This window comes from Asterias rubens, chromosome 5, assembly GCF_902459465.1.
Source record: "Asterias rubens chromosome 5, eAstRub1.3, whole genome shotgun sequence".
Taxonomy (NCBI): Eukaryota; Metazoa; Echinodermata; class Asteroidea; order Forcipulatida; family Asteriidae; genus Asterias; species Asterias rubens.
This window is the reverse complement of record NC_047066.1, coordinates 9,240,298-9,253,149: the sequence shown is the minus strand read 5'-3', so window position 1 is coordinate 9,253,149 and position 12,852 is coordinate 9,240,298. Positions and strand designations below refer to the sequence as shown.

Genomic DNA, 12,852 nt, shown 5'->3' with positions numbered 1-12,852 from the left:
GAAAGAATCGGGAAAATCCTTCGCTCAAATGCTACCTTTCTTGTTAGCTCATGGGAGCTGCCATTTTGTTTGTTACGGATGGTACCCTGCAAATCATGCACTATGAATGTACGCTGCTGAAGCGTGACCAGTGAGGGTATTTAATTGAACTTTGACCCAAAACAGAAGAGGTCAACAAAACAGAAGAAGACGAAAGAGTCAGTGGGGTTGCATCAGGTGATTGTCATTGAAGAAGAAATGGTGCAATGGAGCAAAGTAATGAGCAAGCAGAGACATCAAGCAATGTCAATGTCAATGAGATAACTACCAACAATGTTTTGCCTAAGATAAAAGTGTGTAAACTTTATTGGATAACTTTCCGTATGGCGCCACCACTTTTTCACTCATTTTTACAAAAAGGGATACATTATATCAATCAGGTAAATTAGATACTATATTATTTTATTTCGAATGAAAAAGTGGTGGCGCCATACGGAAACTTTTCCACTTTATTTGTTCAATTAAATTTTAATTATAATAAACAAAATATTTACATTTACAATTCGTCAATTGCAATATTAATTTATCCAGGCAATTTTTAGACACAGTTACTGGGGCGCTGTATTCCTTTTTTCGAAATTTGAACATTATCGGTCATAGTATGACCGATAATGTAGTATTGACTGATAATGTCAAAATTTTGAAAAAAGGAAAAAGGAATACAGCGCCCCAGTTACTTGGTCTAGCTCTAGGCAACTGTATTGAATATGAATATATAATCGGATCATCATAGTCGTTATCTTAGATGAAACAAAAGGTCTGCATGATAAATAACAGCTTATTTCTTTTTCTTTGCATGGTCTTTTCTTGATTGAGTTGAGGTACCAAGAAAAATCATTAGGAAAGGAGGCAACTAACTGAACACAGGACCCCTAAATACCCCCATTTCAGGAGGTTAATTAATGTACGGCTAGAGTTTGCACATCCGGCCACCCCTTTTAATGCTGGTTCTCTAGACTTAGTGTTGTATTTTAAGGTTGATTTATGATCATCGACCAAAAAATTGAAGAAAGCGGTGTTTTGCACATTTAGAGTTAGACTTAATCAACGAGAAGATCTGCTTAAAAGAAGTGTAACAAAAAAACTTAGAATAGAGGTTATTTATGAGCTATGGGAGTGGCTGAAAAAAGTAATACTTTACATTTGTTTACATATTAAGGGAATCAATGTGTGGTGAAGAGGTTTTCAACTAGTGGTTTAATCCCAATGAGGCCTGGTTCTTGATAATTTACCGAGACGAAGTCGAGGTAAATCGCGTATCGCGTGATGTGGCACAACTGTTTCAGCCGTTGCGCTTGACCAATAGGAATGAAGAAACTGTCTTTTAAGATCAGGTGCAAGGTCGCGTGTCACACCCATGAATTAACACTTTTTACCGGTCATAAACAAAGGTTTATACACACCCATGTGACGCGCTCTCCACCAATAGGAATAGCGAAACTGTCTGAGGTATTTATTAATATTGTTTTAAAACTATAAGATATTGTACATAATTTGTAATTTTTTGATAATTTGTCGTTTCATTATTTATACTTGTGTGCTTTTTTTAGTGCACATGCTGTGAAAACAAATTTCACTTTTTACTTGAAAACTGTGCTGAAATAAATACAATTGTATTTGTGTTGAATTAAAGGTTTCGATAGTAAAGAGGGTTAGAACGTTTTTTTTAATTAGTTTTTTTTTTTTTTTTTTTTTTGGGGGGGGGGGGGTGGGCTGCAAGAAATCAGTCAGGTGTTATTAGAATTTATAAAACACTCACAAATATAAAGCAACACAGGAAGCAACGGGTGTTGATCTCAGAACCCAACGAAAGATGGAATGCACAATTTTTTTGTGAATTTATTTACAGGATAATTAATCGATTGTCACATGGTTTTAAACAGTTTGTTTGCAAATTTGAGTGTTTGTTCATTTAGAAGATAAATATTGAACCCTTTCTTCTTTATTTGTTTTTAATCTTCAGACCACATCCATCGTAGATGACTACACCATCAACTGGAATCAGAAGTTGGGGACGGGGGTTAACGGACCGGTGTGGCCATGCAAGAAGAATGGAACCAATGAAAGGTACGCCTTGAAGATTCTGCCGGATAAAGCTGCCTCCAGAACAGAGATCCATCTTCACTGCCGTTGTAGCAGGCATCCAGCTATTGTGACACTTTATGATGTCTATGCAAATGAAGTAAGACATTTTTACATCTCCCCCTAAGACCAAACACAACTGGAAGTGCTCTAAAGTTCTCTAAAATTATAGTTATAGAATTTTTACATTTCAAGTAATAAACCACTTGGGGAAACTGACTTGGTAGGGCCTAAATGTTAATGAATTAATTTTTGATTTGATGCAGAACAAATTACTCGAGCAGCATTTGTACCACCTCTGGATTAGTATGCCGGCACTCATCCAACTGTTTGGCAGTCTCCCTATTTTGTTTATCATTTTTTTCTGGTGCCAATCAGAAGCCGATGCAAATCCTGCTCTACACAGTAGTCCATTTTTCTTTGTTCAACCCAAAATGATTCAAATTTACTAAGTCATTTTCCTCTTCCAATTGTGGCTTAGCATTTTACTATTTCAATATGTCATTTCCTGGAATACAAACTGGTTCACCAAGAGGATTACAAATCGATATTTGTTTGCCGAAGTTTTTTTAGGCTTCTATGAGATGAAATTTTCTTCCAGTGAGATGAAAAGAAAAGTTGACATAAATTGTCAGGTTCCTCATATACAACTGTACAATAACAGTATAACAATCTAGTTTTTCTTAAAGGCAGTGGACACTATTGGTAACTACTCAAAATAATTATTATCATAAAACCTTACTTGGCAACGAGTAATGGGGAGCTGTTGATAGTATAAAACATTGTGAGAAATGGCTTTCTCTGAAATAAGGTAGTTTTTGAGAAAACAAATTTTTTTCCACAAACTTAATTTCGAGACCTCGGAATTTCATTTTGAGGTCTCAAAATCAAGCATCTGAAAGCACACAACTTCGTGTGACAAGAGTGTTTTTTCTTTCATTTTTATCTCGCAACTTCGACGACCAATTGAGCTAAATTTTTCACAGGCTGTTATTTTATATGCTGAGATACACCAAGTGAGAAGACTAGTCTTTGACAATTACCAATAGTGTCCAGTGTCTTTAATATGTAATAAACCCCAAGGTTGCACATGACGTCACAAACCAAAACAGCGCCCTGATTGAGGTTAAAAAGACCTATAATCGGCTGTGAATTCAGTACAGCATATGTATTTTTAATGCATGTTTCCATTATTTAACCTCAGTGCCTTTGTAAAATGATGGATTTAATCCGTAATCAACACTTGCACTTTCAGTGCTATACATGGTAGGCCCTAATCACTTAGTAACTGCTTCACTTTTGTCCCTCGAAATAGAAGAAAAACACTTATTTTTAGTAATCAGTAAAGTGGTTCTTGCAGGTAAATTCCTCTGCAGAGACTGATTTATTGTGATTGATAATTGTCGGACCTTAATTTTAGGTGCAATTCCCAGGTGAGACTCAGCCCTGCCCAAGGCTCTTGATGGTGATGGAGCTTATGGATGGTGGGGAGCTGTTCGATCGCATCAGTCAACAGAAAGGATTCACTGAGTCACGAGCCATCAGATATGCCATACAGGTGAACACATAGGGTGGGGGAACGGGGTAGGGGTCTGGATTATGGTTATAAAAGGGGGGTATTTTAGCAGTTGTAACCAATCCCTTTTTCGGTCATTAGCCAGTGATTAACCAATGGCTACTAGTTCAGGGGAAACAGTTATTGGTTATGACTGCCAAAACGTAACCAAGGATGAATATGCAGTCAGATAGGTGACACACAGGGCGGGGGAAAGGGTAGGGGGTTCTTGATTATGGTTGTAGATGGAGGGATACACAGTTGAACAGGTAGCACACAGGGTGGGGGAAGGGAGTAGGGGTTCTGAATTATGCTTATAAAAGGGGTACGTTTTGGCAGTCGTAACCACTCTGTTTCGGTTATTGGCCTGTGATTAAAACTAATGGCCAAGTCAACCGAAACAGTTGTTGGTTATGACTGCCAAAACGCAACCAATGATGGATATGCAGTCAGATGGGTGACACACAGGGCGGGGAAGGGGGGCTCTTGATTATGGTTATAGATGGAGGGAGACACAGTTGAGCAGGTAAAACACAGGGACACAGGAAGGGTGAAGGGGTAGGGGTTCTGATAATTATGCTTATAAAAGGGGTACCTTTTTTTTGGGGGGGGGGGTGGGGTCGTAACTAATAGCTGTTTCGGTCATTGGCCTGTGATTAAAACCAATGGCCAATTCAACCAACAGCAGTTTGGTTACGTCTGCTAAAACAAAACTAAGGATGGACCTGCAGTCAGATAGGTGACACACAGGGCGGGGTAAGGGTGAAGGGTTTCTGAGATTGTCTTTATTGTAAAGTAGGCATGTAAAGCGTCCTACTTTAGTCTGATTCCTGATTTTTGGGGCCTCAGAAATGTCAGCAAAATGGTTATAAAATAGTGTGCAAACTAAAAGCCTAGATACAATTTGTGCATAAAGGCCAGCCCTTGTCCGACTTTGTCGTACTTTTTTCTGAGAGACAAATACATGTATCATACCTGTTGTTGAAAAATTTTCCTTTTTGTTCCATAACTTCTTTCAAATATGCCAACAATTTACCCAGTTGATATTCTGTTCTGGACAACAGCAGCAGTTTTGGGTTACCAGTTTGGGTGGAAAAGTTTTTGCACCTGTAACTAAAGTTTTTTTGTTTGAAAGCACCCCTCTGATTGTTTCCCACCATTAACAAGTCTGCGATTCAGTTAATCTCCCTACTTCCCTTTGCAACCGTAATGCAACCCTATACTCAGGAAGGACTTGTTAAATTTACTGACAGGGAGGGGGGGTCAGGGTTTAAGAGGGAAGGTTGATGATAAGAGACCAGGACGGAATTGGAGACGATCTATGGAGAGAGCCCAGGGGTTCTTTCCAAAGTTTTCTTGAAAGTCTGAGACATGATTTATGATGTGATGAAATGAGGAGGGATGGGTGAGGAAAGGGGGTTGGGTTATAAGACATGAAGGGAAGGCTTAATGTAGACCTAATAATACACAGCCTCCAGGTGAGATGAGTTTCTTGGGAAGGAATAATGGGCGTCAGGTTGTCTTGGCTTAATGTCTTGCTTCCTTGTAGTATAAATTAATAATAGATAGTCATGTTGGTTTTTATTTTAAAACACACGTAATGTAGGTTATATTTCAACTGAACCATTTACTTTCAGTTTTGTCAAAGTCAAAGTTGAATCGGCCAAATTTTCACTTTTTTTTTTTTTTTTTTTTAAGTGAATTTTGATACATGAAGTTTCAAAATAAAAAAATACACAAAACTTGTGCAATAATGCCATTGAAAAACCACAAAGAACAAATAAAATGCAACATTAGTAGGATTTGAAACTTTGCATGGTGGAAGTAAGATATAGAAAAGTTTGCGGTAACACCATGTAATAACAATCTCTAAATGAGTTGGGGTGGTTCTGAAAAGAACCGTTGGATTAACTCGACGTTTCGATCAGTATGCTCTGATCGTCTTCTGGAGAATGCTGGACTCTGATGCTGTATGCTGTATTGCATGGTGTTACCGCAAACTTTTCTATAAAATGCAACATTGTTTGTCTGTCTCTGATAGTCTGGAGATGATTGGGATCTCGACAACTTCTTTTTGGGGGGGGTCAATCAACTACCCCTTGTCATTGGTGACATGTTGTAGTGCAATACCAATACTAGTGCAATAGTGCAAGGCCAAGACCAGGGGCAACAGAGATCATGGCCCCCCTGGTCTCTGTCATCTGTGTAGTGTAATTCCAAGCCTGGAATTAGAAAGTGTGAAACTCAAGTTTTTTAAAGGGAAGGTACACGTTTGGTAACAAAACAAATATTAACTTAAAAACTGACTTGGTAACGAGCATTGGAGAGCTGTTGGTAGTATAAAACATTGTGAGAGACGGCTCCCTCTGAAATAGCATAGAGTTTGAGAAAGAGGTAATTTCTCACTAAAATAATAAAAGACTCTTTTATTCCTATTAGAAAGCACACAAATTTGTCCAACAAGGGTGTTTTTTTTTTCTCATCATTTTCTCGCAACTTCGATGACCAATTTAGCTCAAATTTTCACAGGCTCTTTATTTTATGCATATGTTGAGATACACCAAGTGAGAAGACTAGTCTTTGACAATTACCAAACGTGTACCTTCCCTTTAAAGCATTTCTATTTTTCATGTCCTTTTTTAGATTGCCAGTGCCATCCATAGGTGCCATTCGTTGAACATTGCCCATCGAGATTTAAAGCCAGAAAATTTACTTCTCAAAGACAACTCTGAGGTAAGGAACAAATTGGTCGTGACTTCAATCAAGCAGTTAAGGGAGGTGGGGAAGGAATTCAACTTAACATATAAAAGAACAAATTGTAAAAGTTTGTTTTGTTTGTTTTTGCTTTTAGCTGATCTTCCCGTTAAGGGAACCTCGGCAAACTCCCGCAAGGGGTTATAAACGCCAAGCTGGCAACAGCCAATCTCCCTCGTTAAAACATTGATTACAAAAATACAATTAAATCAGGGCAAAATGCGGGTGGAGGTGTGGAGTGACAAAGGATTAGAGGAAATGGAAGGATTTTGGGCTGCACTTCAACAGCCAAACTTCCTATAATCATAGAGCAAATTAAAGATCTTGCTCTATGCTAGGTAATGAAATCAAACCTAAGACTTGGATAAGTCATAAAACATTTGAGTGTACTGGACTTATAGCATATGTTTCTTTTATTAACATTTTTATTGTTTTCAACGTTTTCTTTTAGAATTCCCCAGTGAAGCTGTCTGACTTTGGCTTTGCTAAGGTTGACGACGGATCGTTAACAACACCCCATTTTACACCGTACTACGTTGCACCACAGGTGAGAATGAGAAGGGAACCAATGTCATGGAGCTGCTAAAGAACAAAAAGCACAACAAGTTTGTTGCTTACTATCAGAAGGTTACCAGACAACAACATTATTTTGTATAACTGAGAATGACATTTGTGAATGAAGACTTTCCTATAAAATCAGATCGTTTTAACAAAATTCTTGGAAATAAAACTAGACCCATAGCATTGTTATAAATACAAACTGCAAACTAAAATTTGAATGCAAGTATTTTTGGGGGGAAACATTTATTTTTATATTGTCTTTTTTTTAAAGGTTTTGGAAGCTCAGAGGAGACAGAAAAGGCAGCAGAAGGGAATCATTCCAACATCCCCAGGTCCTTATACATATGACAAGGTAAACCTAAGATAAGACATTAAGACAGTGGACGCTATTGATAATTGTCAAAGACCAGTCTTCTCACAGTTTGAAGTTTTGAGATAATAATGAAAGAAAAAATCGCCCATGTCACACCAAGTTGTGTGCTTTCAGAAGCTTGATTTTGAATCTTCAAAATCAAATTCTGAGGTCTCGAAATCCAATTCAAATATTTTCGTGGAAAATTACTTCCTTCTCAAAAACTACATTACTTCAGAGGGAGCTGTTTTGTACAATGTTTTTTAATATCAACAGCTCTCCCAATACTTGTTACCAAGTAAGTTTAATGCTTTTGCCTCTAATTCCAGAGTTGTGACATTTGGTCTCTGGGTGTAATCATCTACATTATGCTCTGTGGCTACCCACCATTCTACCCCGAGACCCCCAACAGGAAGATATCTCGTGAGATGTGTCATCGCATCATGGCTGGCCAGTATGAATTCCCATCTGAAGAATGGTCACAGATATCTGACCAAGCTAAGGACGTTGTCTCCAGGTAAAATGCTGCAAACTCGATACTGCTTCAGAGAAATTGATTCCATGGTTTACTCATAAAAAATGCAGCTTTGCATCCATTGTTTTTACCCTTACACAGATGAGTATTAAAGGCACTGGACACAGTTGTTAATGTTCAAAGACCGGTATTCTCACTTGGTGTATCCCAACATACAGGGAGTATTGCATAAAATAACAAATCTGTGAAAACTTTCAGATGCTTCAAATAAAAAAAGTCTTTAGGCCTGAAGTCTTTTAATATTTTAGTGAGAAATTACCCCTTTCTCAAAAATCTGCGTTACTTCAGAGGGAGCCGTTACTCAGAATGTTTTATACTATCAACAGCTTTCCATTATAGTTACCAAGTAATTTGTTATGCTAACTATTATTTTGAGTAACTACCAACAGTGTCCTGTCCAGTGCCTTTGAGCCAATAAACTGGAGTAGTAAAGGCGCTTTACCTTATACAGGGCTGTATGCTTCGTTTTTGAAAGGGCAATGACACCGAGGGATTTTTTACCTCGGTAAAGGGCATGTAATGAGGAAATTGTAAATTTCTATTGGAGCACTTCAAGGGCAGCGGGGGCACGGAGGTAATCGCTCTGTGAAGTATCAGGCCTTCAAGGGCAGCGGGGGCACGGAGGTAATCGCTCTGTGAAGTATCAGGCCTTCAAGGGCAGCGGGGGCACGGAGGTAATCGCTCTGTGAAGTATCAGGCCTTCAAGGGCAGCGGGGGCACGGAGGTAATCGCTCTGTGAAGTATCAGGCCTTCAAGGGCAGCGGGGGCACGGAGGTAATCGCTCTGTGAAGTATCAGGCCTGCTAATACATATCATCCACAGTATACTACAAAATTCGTCGACTAAGCTTGTTTTCCACTTTTGAATTTTTGGGTTTGATGCAGGTTATTGCAAGTGGACCCAATGGAGCGGATGACAGTCAGTGAACTCATGGATCACCCATGGCTACAAGAAAATAGATCATCAAATATTGAACTTAGTTCACCTGCTATCATGCTGGACAAGGTACAACTTTCAATTAATTTCATGAAATGTTTCACTCATGTACCAAATATTACCTTAGACACACAAAGAACTTTTAAAATGGGTTACTGATGGCGTGTCGTGGCCGAGCAGTTAAGAGTTCTGGACTCAAGTTCAGGTGTTTCAAATCAGCGGAGTTTGGGTTCCAGTCCCGGCCGTGACAATTTTGTCCTTAAGCATGACACTAAACCTTTATTGCTTTGCCCTTTTGATAGAACGTAAAGCCATAGGTCCCATTTGGAGTGCAATGCACATAACAGAACCCAGTAACACTTATCGTTAAGAGAAGGGGTTTGCCCCGGTGTGTCTGGCAATGGCTGCTGAATGCACGCAGCACCTTGTAAACCCTTACAAAGTGCTACATAAAATCTGGTCTCATAATTTCAAAATTTATCTGGTCTCAATAATGTCAAAAAGCTGTCTTACAATGTCTCTGTCTGTTATACTGTCTGAGTACCTTATTCATGTTATTGGTAGATACATGTACACTTTATAAGATTTTCTTGTTATTATATTGTTGAGAATGTAATGCAACCAACTACATGTTTTGTCCAAAATATGTTTGTTATTTGTCAGAATTTAATGGAGGAAGCATTGAGGGTCCATTCTGAGCAACTGACGTCAATGCGTCTGCCTCTGAGAAAGGTCATATTGAAGCCTGTGGCTAAGGCAAACAACCCCATCATCAGAAAACGGCTCAGGTAGGTAGTTGTAGTAGTGTCTTAATAAAGCGCTCAAACATTATTATGTTTCTTCAGGTATGTGGAGCTACGTTTTGAAGTATGGGACCTTTACATCTTGACAAGAAGTTCATTTGGTACACTTTTGGCATTGTGTTCCATTAATAATTTGCAAAAAATAATCTGTTTGATCATACACGTAGGTAAGTTTATCTTTTGAATCAATTTATCCTCTAACAGAGATACCAACATACACGATTTGGGCGTAGCAAATACGATTTCGAGCCGTGACTACGATGCTACGATAATACTCAATAAAACACGCTAAACAAGCCGCCCAACATATTTTTATTAAATCGTACAATACATGCAAACAACGAATGAGCTATTAAGTGGCAAAATAAAGATTAAGAAAAATGTCCAAATAATTTTTTGTAACAGAAAAGAAAAAACACTTTTAATTTTAGAACCCAGTGTTGAATAATAGCGGCGAATTTACTCGAACAATGTACGTGTCTCGACGTAATGATTGTTGCGTGCCCTCTGATCCCCCGCTGGCTGGCCGGATGAGTATTTTTACGCTAGTGCATTGCTGCAAGATCGTACCCATTGATCTCTATTACACGATGGGGAATAGTGCACACGTGCGTGGGGAATGAGGTTGTGTGTGAGCTAACGTGTCACACCTCAATAAGAATTTCAGTCAGTCATATCTTAAAACCAGCATTTATGAGATTTGAGGCATATTGCATGAGGAGGTACATGTAGCATCATTTGGTTTGCAGTAACACCATGTGTGTATCTATACTTGCCAGGTTGATTTTGTTCTTTAGAGAACTGTCTTGCTTTATGCATGTTGTTATTCCATACTCAGTTTGAATGATTTACCTTTCAGATGTAAGTCTTTGGATAACAGGGTGACAGAAGGACAGCCTGAAGCTAAGCTGAGGAAGGAGACTGATGCTGTAACTAAACTCAGGGACGTCGTTGCGCATTGTATTCTTCCTCCCCAAGGTAATTTGTCAACCCTTTCATTTTGCTTTATTTTAAAAACATTTTTTGATTGTTTTATTTTCAGCCTTTATGGTAATGAAACCAAGATATCCAAGTGGCGGTTATGGCCAAGTGGATAAGAGCACCGGACTCAAGCTGTGGTGTTTCTGTTCAGCAGAGTGTGGGTTCGAGTCCTGATCGTGAACCCGGTCCTTAATAACCAAGACACTCAATCCTTATTCTGTTATTGCTGCATCCCTCGGATGGATGGGACGTACATGTAAAGCTGTTGGTCTCGTTTTTGTGTAATGCACATGAAAGAACCCAGCGCTCAAAAAAGAGAAGAGGTTCGCCCCTTTGTTCTTGGTTTGATTGGCTGCATACTGCGCAAAAGCAACTTTTTAAACCAAGTTCAGGAAAGAACTGTTTCTGAACTCTGCCTGAGATCCTAGATCACAAGTTCAATGATAAACACTTTGATTACACACATCTATTATACTTTCTTTCTATTACCAGGGGTTGTTTCGGAGTCGAGTGTTTGTGAGTTAATTCAAAGAGCACTTGAGTACAACAGTGAGTGTAACACACTGAGGCACACACTGCAGGCATTCCAATGGAACGGTAAGACTAGTAGACTGTACAAATCTTGCGGCACTTGAACGTTGGGACTCGTTTTAAAAATTGCCATAACAGCAAAAGCTTCATTAAAGAATTACCGAGTTTGGCAGCGGAAACTTGGAAAGTATAGGGCCTACATTCTTCTCAATGAGTGGCTGACACCTACATGTAGTTCAACTATGGTTAAAGGCGAAGTAAACCTTTGGTTTTTGGAATTGTTTGCTTGTTTCAATCCTATAGAAATGTAGATGTACACAATAAGACTACCATCTAAAAATTTCATTTGGTTGTGTTTTAAGATATCGCCGAAAATCTGGAGTGAATAATTCCACACAGGAAGAATTATCTTTAAAGGATTTACACAGTCTGAGAAGCAAAATGTGGTAACACTTCTCCAGATTCAAATTTGGGGCATTTGGGGCGTGTCATGGCCGAGTGGCTATAAAGAGCACCGGATTCAAGCTCTTGTGTTTGATCAGCAGAGTGTGGGTTCGAATCCCGGTTGTGACACTTCCTACTTAAAATAAGGGGAGGTAGTGCTTTCTGCTCTACCAGCCAGGCTTCTGATGGATGATACCCAAGCCTAAATCCGTATAGACTGTGAAAGTGGTTACCCTGTTTCAGCCCTTGGAGTAGGTGGCAACGGCCCCTGGAAAAAAATAATTGTAGCCAACACCTTGAAGTGACCTTCAGGCCTTGTGTGTCTGGCGACTTGCATACAAATTAAAAAAAAAGAAAAAAAAAAGGAGTGTTTCTCAAAATGCTTTATACTATCAAACACTGCTGTATGCTTCTAACAAAACGTTTTTATTGCCATTGATTTTCAGAGTGATTTACCAAGCATACCTTCCCTTTAAGTCTAGTCGACTCTTCTCAGCCACCAAAACTTGCTCAGTGACTCTCACCCCCTGAATCTCAAGGATTTTTTGTTTTTTGTTTTCCCAATTTGTGATTATTGTGTGTGAATCTCATTGCAGGGAAGTCATTTTCGTCCCCTGTGGATTATTCCAAGTTGGCTCTGGCATTCAGCAGGATGGTAGAAGAAAGGAATAGAAGTCATCCCTTAAAGTAACTACATAACAATGGCTATGGAGCTGAGTTGGCGACAGAAGAACTCGTCCCTCCCTTACAGTGCATCATGATGTGACTTCCAACAGACTCATGGTTGTATACATGTATGTATGTATGTATAAATCTTGTTCATAATTATTTATGCAAAATTTTAAGAAATTTTCCTGCAGTCTTTTCACTCAATCTCATACAAAAGAGAATCTTGTTTAAAATTCAAACCCTCAAGTACAAATAGAAATGTAATTAATATTTGATAAATATGTGTCACGGTTAATCTTATTCATTGTTTAACATAAATTTGTGATTTTCATACTACATGTAGATGTGCAAGTAATGGAAACACAGGAGACTTTAAACATTTCTTTGTAACTCAGAAGAATTGATGTTTAATTTGCATTGGGCATAAAGAACATTATTTGGTTTTACCATCACACCGATTTTTATAAGCACTACTCAGTGTTTTCCAGAGTTGTGTGGAAAAAAATTATTCAGTGCAGCATAAGCCTGAGTCAGACTTTTTGGCCACAACTTTGTATGCAAAAGTTTAACGTGTTACCACCATAGGCTTCGTGCAGTTGAGTGTATTAGT

General features: G+C 38.7%; 1 protein-coding gene across 1 annotated transcript; it reads left to right on the top strand.

The window, feature by feature from the left end:
• Positions 1-228: 228 nt before the first annotated feature.
• LOC117290521 (MAP kinase-activated protein kinase 5-like) lies at positions 229-12,758 on the top strand. Its single transcript, XM_033771947.1, has 12 exons — positions 229-332; positions 2,003-2,221; positions 3,542-3,679; positions 6,320-6,409; positions 6,882-6,977; positions 7,263-7,343; positions 7,673-7,860; positions 8,763-8,883; positions 9,478-9,602; positions 10,477-10,595; positions 11,091-11,195; positions 12,170-12,758. The coding sequence occupies exons 1-12, from the start codon at positions 246-248 to the stop codon at positions 12,262-12,264; spliced, it is 1,464 nt and encodes a 487-aa protein (XP_033627838.1). The 5' UTR covers positions 229-245; the 3' UTR covers positions 12,265-12,758.
• Positions 12,759-12,852: the final 94 nt, after the last annotated feature.